General features: G+C 38.8%; 1 protein-coding gene across 3 annotated transcripts in view; it reads right to left on the minus strand.

Annotated features, from left to right (window-relative positions):
• iqsec2b (IQ motif and Sec7 domain ArfGEF 2b) overlaps positions 1 to 10,687 on the minus strand; it is a 335,147-nt gene extending 324,460 nt beyond the window's left edge. For all 3 annotated transcript variants that reach the window (XM_039774838.1, XM_039774837.1, XM_039774845.1), the window contains exon 1: positions 10,010 to 10,687. In XM_039774838.1, coding sequence (XP_039630772.1) covers positions 10,010 to 10,497 — 488 coding nt within the window. In that variant the 5' untranslated portion in view covers positions 10,498 to 10,687. The remainder of the gene's footprint in view (positions 1 to 10,009) is intronic.
• Positions 10,688 to 16,205: the final 5,518 nt, after the last annotated feature.

Consider the following 16,205-nt stretch of genomic DNA (forward strand, 5'->3'; position numbering starts at 1 on the left):
TGTGGGGGCCACCAGGGAGAGGTGCTGGGATTCATAGTTCTTACTTTCAGTGATTTCCGGGCTACCCAGAAATATTTTATTTGGGCTGTGCCCTAGCACTGAAAGTACTCATGGGTCATAGATAAAAGAAGCCACTCGATCTCAGCCACGGAGCCAGAGTAGGTTGGAAGAGGACAAAGCTTGCCTGGAGGAGTGGAAAGTGAAGGAAAGTGATTAGTGTAAGAACTGCAAAAGCCTTTATAAGGTATATGGATGCAAATGAGCCCTTCTATTATATTAGGACTTGTGTCTGTGCAATTGTGTCTGGGGTTTGGGGTGCAGCAATGTCCCCCATACATATATTGAATGTTATTGTATTCATATATGTTATATTCTGTTTATACTTTAAATGTATGTATCTCTTTGTTCATACTGCACTATTGTTAGTGTTCTGAGAAGACATGCAAGTAAGAATTTGATTGCACTGCATACAAATGACAACAAATAAACTTGAACTTAAAATGAGTGCATTTCTATTATTGACTGCTCTAAAACAGGACTAAGCCTAATCTTTTGGTTATAAATCAATAGGTTTTGAGGATCAATACACATACGAAAGAACATGTACGAATGATGCTGTATTAGCTCTACCTAAGCATTCTTATTTGCCAGTTGTATTTGTATCTGCTGTAATTTGCAGAGCTCTCTGTAGCAGCATTAATAGTATTAAGGTCCTGGGAAATTCATAGCAAGCACTGCTCTTCGGATGTAACAAAACAAGCAAAATAAAAATGATGAATCCATTGTGATTGCTACATAGTTCTGTCTGGGTATAAATTTAAACACAGACATCTGATATATTTTTCTGACAGTGTCTTCTAACTAAGAAGACCGCTAGTAGGCCACCTAAAATCAATATTATTTGCCACTTTCTCCAAGCTTCTTTCCTGTCACTTTATTGCCCGCCCGTCTGCCTGCCTGCCTTCTCATATGATCGTAACATTATCATTTAAGAAATACAGGAATATTCATAAGCTGTGCCCGCATCCAAAACAACACCAGAGTTATCCTGTTTAATAATGTATTATTTTATTAATTCCAGAAGCTTTGATATTCAGTGTGCAGAAAAGCAGTTGTTTTTTCTGGTTTTTGGACTTTAGAGGAGTGGCTTCATTGTCACTCTTGAATTGTAAGCCATTGGAATACATGGAATAACCTCATTACATTATTAAACGCCTTCAGTTGCTTTCCCGCTCTTGTTGTGTTTTCCATTTAGCCAAAAAGGAAGTCAGAACATCCTGTAAGATTCCAATGTGTTAGTTATTGAAATCTCAGAATTGTATTCTCTAAACTTTGCTAACATTTTTAGTTTTTTAGGTTAGCTACACAACACAAGGTTCTGATCTTTACACAGTGCTTTGTTTTAAATCTTGCATTTCTCAACCTTGCACAGAGATAAAAAATATTTGCGAACTCCTACTACTGAACGTGATTCCTGTGGGAATGTAAAAGTGGGAGGGAGGGATTTTTAAGACCACGCTTCTTGCTTTCACAAAGGTTGAAATCGGAGGAGGTACTAGGAATTTTTCTTCATTGCTTTCTCCCATAAGGATGTCTTTTTCTCTCTTTGTTTTAGTAAAGACAAACTCAGTACATGATACATCCTTCAAAGTTTCTTTTTTGTAGCTCATAATACAAAACAGAGGTGTGTGACAACAGGGCATTTCTAACACATAACTACACTGGCACTAAAAGTTCTTTTAAGCCGGGTGTAATTTATGCCTATGTGTGACTGTCTGGGCCCACAAGACGATATTTAAAAGCAGTTTACACCTGATTTAAATTGCAAATTAGCTCCCTTTCTGTTCCATTTTGAAATTAAATTAAGAAGTCAGATGAAAACAGTTTGCATTTTAAATGTTAAAATTTATTCTTGGATATAACTTTTATAATGTTATAGTGGGAGTCTAAGTTGAGAAGGAAGCTGCAGGTAAAAAGAAATAACACAGTCAGGGCTACTGCAAGATGAATGCCGGAACTGGCAAAATATCTTGCTATGCCAGAATAATATTTGGCACACTGGTATGTATGATAATGGAATGTATGAGTACTGGGCACCACTGAAGGAGAAGAAAAGCTATGTCAATGTGCATGTGCACAGCTTGGATTGTCCAAATTTCAATCTTTAAAAATTGGCACAGTCCAAGGGTGGTGTGTCATGTGAGAGTGGAAAACATCCACAGACTACTAGAGTGCACACACAACAACAACATTTATTTATATAGCACATTTTCATACAAATAATGCAGCTCAAAGCGCTTTACATGATGAAGAAAGAGAAAAAAGACAAAATAAGTAAGAATTAAAATAAGGGAACACTAATTAACATAGAATAAAAGTAAGATCCGACGGCCAGGGAGGACAGAAAAAACAAAAAAAAACACCAGACGGCTGGAGAAAAAAAAATATTCAGGGGTTTCAGGCCACGAGACCACCCAGCCTCCTCTAGGCATTCTACCTAACATAAATGATCAGTCCTCATTGTACTCAGGGTTCTCATGGAAGAACACTACCTCAAATGGTAAGGGCAGGCATAGTGTTGCCTTGAAGACCTGTCCTCTATGGCCTAAGGAAGTTTCAGTGCCTTTAAGTGGAGCTCTAACCTGGTTCATGGAGCAACTGGCATGCACATGGCTGGAAGTGACTAAAGGAGAGGAATTAAAACTGCCTCACAGCTAAAGGCAAACTGAATGTTGAGTCAGGAGGAAAACTATAGGTAAGCATTTGGCTATCAGGAGGAAAACAAATTCCTAGTTTAGACAAGGGTATGAAAGGTTAAAGAGGCAGTAAGAGGGTATGTGTGCTGATAGATAAAAGGCAAACCAGTATTGTAGTTAGGAACTGAGCTCTTCATAGAAAATCTCATGGGGCGGGAAGTTAATCATTTTTCTGTTCCTGTGTGCATTGTTTTACCCTCTTTGTTTATTCCTCCCAATAGGTATTTTTCTTTTTTCTAATTTCTTTCAGTGAAATAGATGTCTAAACCGAGATACTTGATGCTACTATTAAAGTGGTACACAAATTTAACTTAAGAGGAAGAAGAGCAGAATTAGTCCATTTAATGTTATAACAGGCCCTTAAACAAACTAAATAAGCAAAGGGAAAGGTCAGAGGAGGTGGTTCCAAGAAACAGGAAGATATATTCAGAGAGATTCTATGGAGGGTGCTATGTTAGGGAATGGTAAAGGTTTGATCTGCATTACATATGGCAACTTCTTGAAGCTCAAAGGAAAGACTGAAAAGGAGAGGAGGATGTGGTGAGCCCTGACTGGCACTTTTAAAGATCAGGAAGGGTCATGATATCACCGAACAGGTAAGAATGACGAATAGAGTGTTCTGATCGTGTTACTGTTTACTGAACTAAAAAAAAATCTGATGCAAGATCTACCTGAGAAACTTTCACTTCTTATGACTGAACAACTTTTCAGAACTTAGGAATACCTCATCTAGAATCTATGGAAGGCTAAGATTAGTAAGTAGTAAGTAGCAAGTAGTAAGTAAGTAAGTAGTAAGAGTAATGATGCGTAAAAGGCACCTAATGTAAAGTGTCATTTGGCAAAACAAATGAAGCCTTTATGATCTGGAGAAATTAATTTGGACATTACCAATTGAAGGCAATGTGTCAGAAACTTAGCTGGCAACTTTGCATCTGAGTTCATTAAAGATATTGGATAACAACTTGAATAATCAGTAGGCTCTTTGCCTTGCTTTAACAGTACAGTAATCAAGGCACAGCTAACGAAATAGTTCAGTCCAGCAGTGAAGATAGTGACTTTAGAGACTTTGATAGTTGCTTAAAAAAACACAGAAAAGAGCTCATGCCTAGGGAACACCCAGAATGCAAAGAGACTATTGCCTCCTTAAGGTCAGTCACAGTAGTACAAGTATCTAACATGGAGGTTTCATCCTCATTGAGCTTGGTGAGATTTACTGTGACTAGAAGAGAATTAATTTCAACAGCACTCAGGTTAAAGTGTTCATAGAATAATTCTAAATAGAACTCAATGAAATGTTTATTTAATTTTTCAGGATTATTAGCAACAGGTCCTTCTCGACTGTACATGAAAGTGGTAATACCATTGTATTTGTGCAGCCTATGACCCAATAGCTTTCTAAAAACTAGCTCTAACAGGACAGTGTCTGGCCCATGTGTAATGAACCCACTGAATTCAACCTACTGCAAAAAAACTGAATTCAGTCCTGTTCCCAGATTATAAAATGTTCTTAGTCAGATCAGTCACACAGGGGGCACAGACATTCCAGAGCAGCAAGACGTGACTGAAGCTCAGAAAATATTTTGACTATGGAAATTTGCTAGACCAGAGAGAAAATAACAGAAAAATCACAAATTGCCCCTTTAACTGCCATCCAGTCAAAACAGTGTCCTCTACTGAATCTAAATTGATTTTAATGAGGCCTTCTAAAACAGATGATAAACTTCTTGCAGAATACAGGACCATGAAGTACTAAAGTTGGGAAGGGACACATTTGTGCTCAAAAAGAAATATGGTCAGCAAGGTGTTGGACAAAAATTTAGCAAGTGAGAAAATTACAAAAAATATAATCTAGCCTAAAGTGAAACTAGTGATTGGGCAAAATAAAATGGGGAATCAGCAACTGAAATTAGCTAGTTAAATTTAAGAAATATCCAAATTAACAAAGCAAGCAGGTAAAATTTGGATTATGTTGGTGCAGAGATGAAAGGAATCTCTCTAATAGAGTGCTGATATATAAATGTTGATCTTTGCCAAGAATAAGGTTAAAACCGTCAAAGCTTAGAAGATTGTTAGATAGAAAAGGATAAAAGGAAGTATGGAGTGGGCTCCCTTCTGCCCACTTCCATAAGAAGAAAGAGAAATCAACCCAGGCGATCGGAACCATTTTAATCAAAAGGTTACGTTTTTGGACTGGGCCCAGGACAAGACTATCACTTGATAATGCTTGCTTCCAAGACAGGACATCTCTTTGGATAATAGCCAAGCTTTCTGTAAGAAAGCAAAGTCATTCTTCCTATGCCAACAGTAACCAAGGATACTTGATCATTTTGTGTCCAGTCCAAGCCCCCCTAATATAAACCATGTATCAGAGAATGAAGAAGGAAAATAAGGATGAAAAAAAAATAAATACACACAGAAGAGCTCCACTACACTCCTTAAACCAATACACACTATTAGAGTTAACCCCACACAAAAACCCCATAATGAACAAAAACCACACTAAGCAAAAACTCCACTTGCACTTGCCAGGGATCACTCAAAAAACAACGCTGAAAAATCGGCACTGACACTCAGGCAGACACTGTGCCCCGCCCCATGCCACTCCTAGGTCTCACATAAATATTTATGTAGGCACATAATAGATCCTTTTAAAAAAACACATCAGGCATAACAGTAAACCTAGTAACAGTCAGGAAAAACACACCAGGAGAGTGAACAGTTAAATAAACACCTGACACTCCGCACCCAATCGAATGAGCTGGTAGTAATAAAGCTGCCTTCCCCCTTTGCATAAAAGCAATGAAATGAGTCTACTAAAAAAACTAAATATATAAATATTCAAAGATACAACCAATACAATGATTTTAAACATTCCACTGTATGATTTTCTTTGTCAAAAATGATATTAGTATTTTTCAAATAAAAGAAGAAACAACCAATAAGAAAAATAAAACAAGTGCCTGAGTTCTGTTTCTACATGCATGCCCAAAAGTGGTTTCTGGGGTTAAGAAAGTGAAGGTATGGTATTTAAATAGACTGCCCAAAAGACCATATGCATTTGCATACATTTCAAAGTAAAACGAACCAGTAAAAGGACTCAAGCCTCCATGATGGGGAAAAAAAAGTAAAGTTCAAACTTTTGCCACAGTGCAGTGTGCCCAAAAGAAACAAAAATATTTAGACTCTCAGAAGAAAGCAGGAATGGAGGAGTTCACAAAAAGAAAGTTCTGGAATTTTGACTGTTGTTGATGGCTTTTCTGGCCTGTTTTGGATCATCAAAGATAATGCTTCCAAAGGCATGAGACAGATTAAGTTGTGCAAGGCACTGAAGCAATGGGTGTGACCAAGCAATACAAGCATAATTTTTAATGGGTTCTGTGCCTTTCCTGGCAGCTGTGGTAGCTACACTAGAAATAAGTAAATAGGGATTTCCATAAGAGAAACTGGCAATTTTCTTTGCCTACTACACCACTTAAGTATTTTATTAATAACAGCCCTAAATGAGGTAAATCATGACAAGGGGAAATAAATCCTATGACACCTCTCAATGATAAAGCACAGCCCATGTAAAATAGGAATTACTGCTGGCCACAGTTTCTTTAGGAATTCACTTTTACTTACACCTTCTGAATTGTTTTTAATTTCAATAATATGCACATTACTGCACGGGTTCTCATTTTCTAATGCAGTCACTTTTACAATTAAGAAGCAATGGGACCTCTAGAGATCAAATTTTGTCATTTGCTTGTCAATTTAAAAAGATCACGGAGGTCTTGTGAGAGTTTTATCTTCTTATCCTCCACCATTTATATGTAGTGAACCCAGATCCTTCATACAACTCTTTAGGATTGAGTTCCACAGGAGTGTTGCTGTACTTTGTGAGAAACAGATGGCATATTTTAATTTCCAGACAAGTTGTGAGTATATAATAATCAACAAATGCTATGGTTTTAGGGAGTTTACTTAAAGACATAGATGAAAGAAACAGGCACTACCAAATCACATGTCCACCCACCTACTGCTGGAGGCTACATGGTCTCCCAAAATCACATAATGATTTCATGGTGGTGAATGAATCTCAATTCTCAATGCCCCTGGCACAATATCATATCAACTGCTAAATGGGTGACTTTATTGAGATGAATACAGAACAAATACTCTTTGTGCTCACTTTATATTTAAGCTTGTTGTTCTGTGTTTCCTTAAATATGTCTGCATGCCCTCTACTTATTTTTTTTTCTGCTGTATTGTCAATAGTCATTAAGACAACAGAATTCTTCACACCCTGAAAAGTATAAATATATGATACATGTAATTATTATATTATTCAAATCAAGAAATGCTACTAGGGCTCCTTTATACCTTCAGCAATATGCCTTTACAATATCTCACTGTGACTGCTCTTTTATGTTTAGCCAATACAGATGTTTCCTACTTTTTTGTAATTGTTGTGTATATTTGGCTTATGATGCTGTTACTTGTTATCATATTTCTTGAGCTTAAGCTAAATAAACAAATAAAGTACTATCAATCTATCTATATGTACTGTACTTAAATTAAATGCATATCATATAACAATTTATAATACACCGTATGATAATATTAAACTAAATGCATATGATATAGCAATTGATAATACACCATATGATAACAGTTATGCTGGTCTAACCAAAGTGAATAAAATACAGAAGCAGGTATTCCCTCAGCTGTCTGTCTATCACTAGGCTTGATGGTACAGATAAAGTATAAATATATAATTCTATATGTTGCTGACCCGTCTAAGGTGTGGCTGGGCAGAGCTGAATCCTCTCAGCCCTGGTGAAAGATTATTTTATTCCAAATGAGGTATACTGAAGCTATTAGGTGTTAAATCTGCTGTTTAAATTTATTTCTTGGGTTGACCATATTTATTAGTTTTCCTACTGTAAATGAAGTTTCACATAAATAGTACCTAGAAAGTTTTCTCTCTCCATACCTATATTTGAACTGTCCAGTGAAACATATTTGCCACACATAATTGTTTCTTCTGTCATTTTTCTGGACCAGTAACATTGGATCAGGGGCATGTTTTTTCTTCCACTGTATGTTTTCAGTTGCATAACTTTGACAGTCAGTATGAGTTGCTGCTGTTCCATTTATAAGCAGAACTTACGACACAGAAAGAAAAAGGTGTGCCACAGCACTTTAGAGATGACATCTCTTGAGTGTCCCACACACATCTCATGATAAATGAAGTCATGTGGTCTTCAAGTTGTGTCACTTAAGTAATAAAACAAAGCTTTCACATAGAAAGAAAGTAAAACACATCTTGCAACTAACAGATATTTCACAATTGTCAACAGCAGGATGCAATATTTCAAGCATCATTTACATAGGACAGAAAGAGAGATGAATTTGGAGTAACTAAGATCTGCTTGGAAACGTCTATGGAAACACAACATAAGGGGAATAACTCTGGTGTTTCAAAACAGCTGTGCCAAGATCAGTTCCATCTAATTCATACCAGCACAACAGACGGCTCAATGAGGTCAGAAAGACATTTGCTAGATATTTACACTGCCTACGCTGACTACAGCCACACTCAGTAAATGTTCTAATATAATGCAAATACAAAAATGTCTGCACATACTTGACTTCCAAACATCTATGTTTGATTTTGTGGCTTTGACAATCTACTCACTCATATTTGCTGAATTCTGTGATAGCCAGTCTGTGAAAAAGAAGGAGACTGAGAAGTTTCCACTAACTGCCAAGTCCAATTTTCAGCAATATCTATGTTGATATCTTCTAAGATTAAAAAACGCACAAATGTATTCACACTTTCAGCATAAAGGGATAGATGCCTGTTAATAAATGAATCTAAAAGCATGGGTGCTCAGGGACTGGAATGTGATTTGAATCTTTTAATTAATCCTGAGGTTAAGCAGGATGGGAGATATCTCTGTCTGGTTCCAATAAAGCCTGGAAGTAGATGGGCTTCCAGAGACAAGCAAAACCTGGCAAATAAATAACACATCTCTGTTAACACAAAAAATGTTTGGTTTAGAGACAGAAATGCCTTATCTCTTAGATAAGCTGAAGTCCACAAAATTTCCTGAACATTCCACCCATTACCTCCTAATTTTTTATACAGATCATTTTACCACTGCTACAGCTGCTAATGTTCCCTACTTATGCTACTCTTTACCACACAACACCTCACCAGAAGCATCCATTACACCTCTGCTGCAACCATATTTCTCTGTAGAACCTCATATGCCAGGTTCAGAAGCAAATCATTGTGCATGTTCTCATTCCTTCAGCAAGGCTCATGAAAATGGGTTGCATACAACAGTACATTCTCAGCACTTCACACAATGACTACCTTCTTTTCCCTTATTCATCACTATAAATCAAGTGGCCCATCACTTCAACAGCCCACTCTCATACATTAAATCTTCTAATGCCCAAGGCAAGGTGATCCTTTCATTTAAAGCTCTTAAAACTTTTATGCAGCCTATAATATATGCCCGACTATGAATGAGACCTTCATCCTTCCATCCATCCAATCATCCATCAGTTAACTGGTATAATTTTAGGGTTATGTGGATTCACAGCATTTCTTACAATCATTAGATAAAAGGCAGGAACCAATCCTGGATAGGACACCAGTTTATCTCATGCACATGACAGTTACGAGTCACCAAGCTAACCAATGTATTTTAAACGGCATTAACTAAAATCTGTGACTGTCCGACAAGTTTAGCAACCTGCTTTAAGAAAATTACATCATTTGAACACGTAATTTAACAAATGAAAATAAATTGCTTGTATTAATAAATGGAAAACCTTCATTTTCTATAATCTTGTAGTTTATTCTTTTCTGATTAAGGTTCTGATTAAAAAAGGTTTATAAAAACATTGATTTTTTTTTTATTATCAGAGAATGAGATTTCCTAGGTTTACATATCCCTGCATTAGCTAACTTTGCTGCCTCATTGATGCATGTTTTAAACAGTTGTAAGAAAGGTTGCCTCAAATAAACAAACAAGAAATGCATCATACACTTCTGCAATCTGACCTCCTGTCTGTCAACTCAAAGTAATGCAGGTGCTGCAGCAATGTTATTGCAAAGCAAATGATTATTTTATTATTCTAATGGAGATCAGCATATTAATTCTTTTATAAATACACCTAGTTGTGAGCATATAACTAAATAAAAACATTGCTGCCCACACAAACACATAAAAAACATTAAGTGGCAGTGTGCTTACTGTCTTTGCAAGGTGGTAGCTGGACTGGTACTTGAGCTGTCTCCTCTCTCCAGTCTATCCCTGTCCCCCGTCCTGTCTCCTCTTTCACCTCTGTCTCCTGCTCCTGGACTAGAGCTTCGAGATACCCCTCTGGTCAGGCGGCTCTGACCCTTGCGGTCTCTCTGAGGAACAGGCGGTGGGTTCTGAGAGTCGCGGGGTTGAACATCGCCCCCTCGATTTTGATGCTGGTGCTGATGTGGCTCCCTACACTCCCGGTTTGGGTTTTGGTTCTGCTCCTTGTTCTGTTGGTGATGGTGGTGTTGATGGTGCCGATCAAGTCTCAGGTCTTTATTCTCCTGACTGAGCCTCTCCAGCTGGACCTCTAACTCTTCAATTCTGCGTCGCTGAGTCTCCAATAACTTCTGCTGACTCTCAATAATGTTGTTGAGTTCCAGCAGGTATTCCACTGCCCGGTTTGGGCTCTCTGGGCTACCCTGGCCCCCCTCCATTGGTCCAGCCTACGAGACTCAGCAACACCTATAGGATTCTGTCCGATACGGGAGGAACAATGGAAGATATGCAAATGAACACACCTGACCAAGACTCCCTGAGACTTGCAATCCACAGGTTTTGTAGCTTCATAGGCACATACTCAAAAAAATCAGAAAGTCACTCCCAAAAGTACAACATAGAAATGGATTCGTCAAACAGTTCAACCCTCCCCCACCCCCTCCTCCCAAGCTCCTTCAAATTTGCAAGGGCAGTAAAACAGCTTTTTTTGACAAATAACAAGACCAAGCTGTGGATCTGTCGTTAGTTACTGGGTCAACCCAGCATGGTGAAGTGGAGAGCAGAGGATACACCGTTTCGAGTAGTCACCCCAGAGGAAATGCAGTCATTCAGTACTTGTGTTCTGATTGATAGGTATACTGGGGCACTCCGGTGCTGCACAACTCAGAGAAGGTGTCAAACAGCAACCACTGGCAATGCGTACTGATATCCGATGCTATGGCATTCAGAGGCACAGCTACCAAGCTGTGCAAATGGCACATCATGCTGGTGCATGCCTTATACAGTCACCTCAAGTGATTGCACCTTTACAGCAATGCAGAGCACTGGCTGGTCAATTAAAAAATGAATTAAGGGCATGCTGTCAGAGTAGGAATAAAGGCTGTAAAAGTCTTCTTAGTTATAGAACAGAGCAACAAAACTTTCCTCACAAAATCATTCTTTGCCTTTCCAACTTGACAAGCGGGAGGTGCATAAAGATGATCCCTCACATGCTCGCGGCTGCACGAGTGTTTCTTTGACTTGTGCTTTACCTATCTTCGAGAGAAAAGCTTTCCCTTTACTTCTTCACTTTTGCAACCAATCCTCCCCTTTGCTCATTTGGATGTGGTGGTACATTTATACAAATGTATGTAGATATGTTTTTTTGTTTGTTTGCTCGGGTCTCCTACACAGCAACGCTGCGTTGGTGCAGCCTTCCACCCAGCGCCACACGATATCTGATGATTGTACAATTAATCGCTGCCTCCGGGCGCCTGTCACATCGCTTACGCTTGTTACCAGGTCCTTAATGATGCGATGGACTGTTTTCGGTATTCTGCCACACGTCCTCTACCTCCAGCTGGGCGAGTCCCCTCTCCTTGCGTGCGCCTGGCTGCAGCTTCAAGCCTTTCCCTGAAGAAAATGAAAATCCGAAAAGGGTCGCGTTTTGATTCTCAGCCTCTGGTCCTTTCCCTGCTGCAGTGCCATCCGCCTTCTCATAGCATCGCTCCTTCTACCATCCACCTCCGCCATTCTGCTTAACAGCGAATGCTAAATGCGTTTTTACTCTTCACTGCTCCCTTATCTCAGCAGAGGAAGGGGGCGGTGTATGGAGGGGGAGTGAGGCAGATGTATGTGTATATGTGTGTGTGTGCGCGCGCGCGTGTGTGTATTCTCGCGTGCGCTCGGCCTCCCTGCTGCTGAATACCCAGTAAGTTAGTCATAAAAGTGCATCACGCATCTCCGCGTCCACCATCTTGGCTCTAATTGCTCAGTAGCTAATCCTAGGTAAGGAGCGCATTGCTGGAGCCACAATGGCGCTAGTTTCTCACCCGCCTCCGCTTTCTGTAGCCCACTGCGTCGGTACTGCGGGCAAAGTCCTCTGTTTACTCGCGCTGCTTGTGCGCCCGCGTTATGTAACAGCGGCATGACAACTTTTACGACGACGAGGAAACAACGCGGGCGTGAGCGGTGCGCGAATACGTAGTTTTCGGGGGCTTCTTTCGTTTCTTCTGCAGTGCAACTTTCTCGAGAAAAAAATGGCATCTATCTGCGGTATAATAAGGAACGGATAACTTGACTCGTTTTTTTTTTTTAACGTTTATGTGCAGATTTCAGTTGGATCTGTTTTATACAGCGCAGTTTACCGTAAGCACCATCCCACAAAGTGTTTTGCTTGTAATGGAAACTGTAAATAGGGTTGCATATTTATTTTTTTGAGAAAATAATAGAAAGTGCTGAAGTAGTGTGCGTGCTCTTGTGTCTTCCGCAGGGCTGCTGAACCATATGTGGCTGGTGCCTGCCCACATACAGTACCTAAATATTGCCTGAATAGACACCAAGAATGAGAACAGAAAGTTAAACCAAAACCCACTGTCAGTGTTGGAATAATGGGGGTGGGGGCCCCTGGGCTATAGGCATTTTTGGGGCCCTGCCTACACAAAATGCCATGAGTGCTATATATATCAATTTCAAGGTCTGAGTGTCACACGAGTAAACTGCATGACTACTTCAGAATCTTAGTTTTAAAATTATATAAAAGTACAAGTACAAAAAAAATAAAATCAGTAATACAGAGCACAATACTATGAGTTCTTTCTCTCTCTCTCTCTGTGTTTTCCGAGTGGTTTTCACTACTAATAGCATGTGAAGCAACTTTGTTCATTTTTGTAGTTTTTTTCCTGGATGAATTTTCATTAAATAATGCCATCCAGATAGTGTTGAGCTGAGCTTAAGATAATTTAAACATAACATTGTTTTTCCATTTTATGATGAAATGAAAAAGTAGAATATACAGTATTTACCATCTTGTCCCAGCTCCATATTTATTTGGTGTTTTTGGAGTGACTGTATTAGCTGTTGCCTTGTCGATCTATCCCAGAACCACATAGGAATGTGTGACATGTGTCATGCTATCCTCACAAAGCTGCATGGGTTGCTTGAGAAAGAATAGTTTGCCTAAGCAAGCTGCATGGTGAATTTTTAAGAAATAATGCTGCAAAAGTTTTCGGCAAATTCATTTTAAAACACAGTTTTTTGGGGCCCCCTTCAGGTAGGGACCCATGGCTAATGCACCTGTAAGCCTTTGCTAAAATCCAGACATGCCCGTCTATACCCACTGAAGTTCAATCCTAGCCCACCTGTAACCACAACAGTTTGTACCCAAGCTCACCCATATCCACAACAGTTTGTACTTGAACATTAATTAAGTCTAAAACCAATTTACATTTCCCGACCTTGTACAAATGTTTCTTTTTACTTAATAATAACCAAAATGACAGTCTTCAGTAATGTATTGTGTCCAAATGAAATTTATTTACAACAACCTGAGTCATGTGTTGAGATCACAGCCAAGACACTGACTGTATGCATTTGGCAAGGTACAGTAAATTCTTATGAGGTCATGTGAGTTCCCTCCTGCATCCTAGAGACAAAGGTGTTAGGGCTGATTGAGGACCCTAAATTGGCCAGTGACGAGTGAATGTATGCTTCCTGTATTCTGATACCTTATCTAGAGTTTCTTCTTGTGTGTTGCCTATTACCCCTGCCTCCTGTATACCTATAGAGGAAGAAATGGATGGATTTAAATAAAGCAGAACCAAATTAAAAAGGGAAACATATTCTACTTTCCAAAGAGGACCTTATTATAAAAAAAAAAAATGAAACTTTCTAGAAATTCATCCTTTAAATATTTGTCAATCCCTAATTCATCCATCAAGCCTACCAATACAACATCATACCTTCAGCTGGAGTTAAATGTAACTTTCACAGTCTTTTAAACAAGGACACATTGTATGTTCAGTATATGGAATAGTTTTGTTGTATGATACTGTTATTACATTTCCTGTTAATTCAATACAATTTTACACATATATAGAGGCATCCCTGCATCCGAGTAAAGGTTCTTTTGTTAAAAGTACAAAAATAACCAAATCAAACTCCCTACTGTATTTTGTCTCTTCACTAGCGGTTATGCCAACTGCAGCACATAGAAGACAGAGTGCCATCTTAGACTGGATGCTGGTCCATTGAAAGCCTCTGTCAGACACATAGGCACACCTATGCACACCATAGCATTTCTGAAGTCACCTGGAAACAGCAGGGTGTCTATTTTTGTACTGTATGAAGAAACCGGACTCTCTAGGTGAAGTCACTCAAATACATGGGGAATGTGAAATCAAGGCTCTAAAAAACCTGTCATGGATAACCAAGTCTATTCCAAATTAACAGAGTACATGAGTAAAATTGCTCTTCCATGTTAACTATTAAGGCTTGTTTTTTGCAGCCACAAAATAACCATTTACAGTAATCAGTACCATCAGAATTCACACCCTCTAAGGCAATGGTAAAAAAACATTGCTGTGTGAAAAATACTGTCTCACTGGTGCACTTTTTATAGATTCAACACATATATGATGCCAGGTTTAAGGCAATATTTTTACCTGCACCAGTAATTATGTTGGTGGTGCAGTGATGGATTCTACTGAATCACAGCCCCTCGTGAATGGGTTTCAATCCTTGTATGATTGCTGTTTCATGTTTGCATATTCACTGTTTGTCTGTGTGAAGGTTTCTCTGGCTGTTGCATTTTACTGTCCCAATTTATTCAGTGTTGGTCCACCATAGAGAGACAAGTCTGCAGGATGGTGTCCTGCAATAGGCCGGAATCTAATGACTGTTTTTATGGAACAAGACGCACTAGAAAATAAACTGTATATTAACATTTTAAACATTTTTTTTATTTAATTGATCAAGAGTGTATGTGTGCTTAAGTCTTACTTGTCCATTCATACATTTTTTGGATCGTCATTTTTCCTTGCAAATTTATTTAGCCTTGGAGACTAGTCTGATCAAATAGAATGCAAGAGGCAATAAGGCACACTCAAACTCTCACCCAAACTCAGAAATGACACTCCAGTTTGGAGTCCACAGATAACCATTGTAAAACAAGAGACAAAAAGCAGAGAAAGAGTTAGGGATCCACCCAATATATTGTATACAACAGCACAGCTCCAGAGTAGTGTCTGGGTTAATGTCCAAAACAGGACATGGTGGTAAGGGATGGTGCTTTGCTTTTATAGCTGTAGTGGAGGAAGAGACGGGTCCAGGACGGTTCAAGCCAGAAATAAGGTCAGAAGGAGGGCGTGGTTAGGAAGTGAATGCAGGAAATGGTCATGGATTAAGCACACTTCTGTTCAGGTGATCTGTAGAAGAGGGAAAAGACTGGTTAGTGCACTTTGCCAATCCCTGCCTTCATGTTTTGCCCTTAGTTAAGCCCATGCCCTGCCTCCCAAGCGCACGTGTATGACACCATCCATGCAAGTCCAGAAGAACCCACATGAAAATCGAGTGAGTGTACAGAATATTCGCTGTGAGCAGGGCATCAGTTATAGGTTTTTGTAGCTATGTGGTGTTGTTGACTATTGACTATATTTAAATATTTTAAATATTTCCAAGTAAATGATGAAAACTAAAGTCTATTGATAGAATTGATTTTTTTTATTATAATAGTACAAGTCAAGTCTGGTATGCCAAACTCAATTTTATTGAGGGCAAAAAATAATAATTTACAGTATATAACCAAAATGGGGTGAGATATACCAACAAATACCTACCAGCACATTTTCTTTACAAATAACACACACAAGTACCTCTTTGCTCATCACAGTCAAATACTCTGCCTTGCACACTATAAAAGCAACAAGCAGCCACAGAACCAAGATCACCTTTGAGTGAAAAAACAATGTCAGCACATAAAAAAGCAGTTTGATCGCAGGTGAGAATATATAGCTAAATCAAAGTACATCAGTTTACACATGCATTAATGATGGTATTTGACCAGAATTAAAAACAGTGTAAATGATAGATAGATAGATAGATAGATAGATAGATAGATAGATAGATAGATAGATAGATAGATAGATAGATACTTTATTAATCCCAAAGG

Source organism: Polypterus senegalus, chromosome 13 (assembly GCF_016835505.1).
Source record: "Polypterus senegalus isolate Bchr_013 chromosome 13, ASM1683550v1, whole genome shotgun sequence".
Classification (NCBI taxonomy): domain Eukaryota; kingdom Metazoa; phylum Chordata; class Cladistia; order Polypteriformes; family Polypteridae; genus Polypterus; species Polypterus senegalus.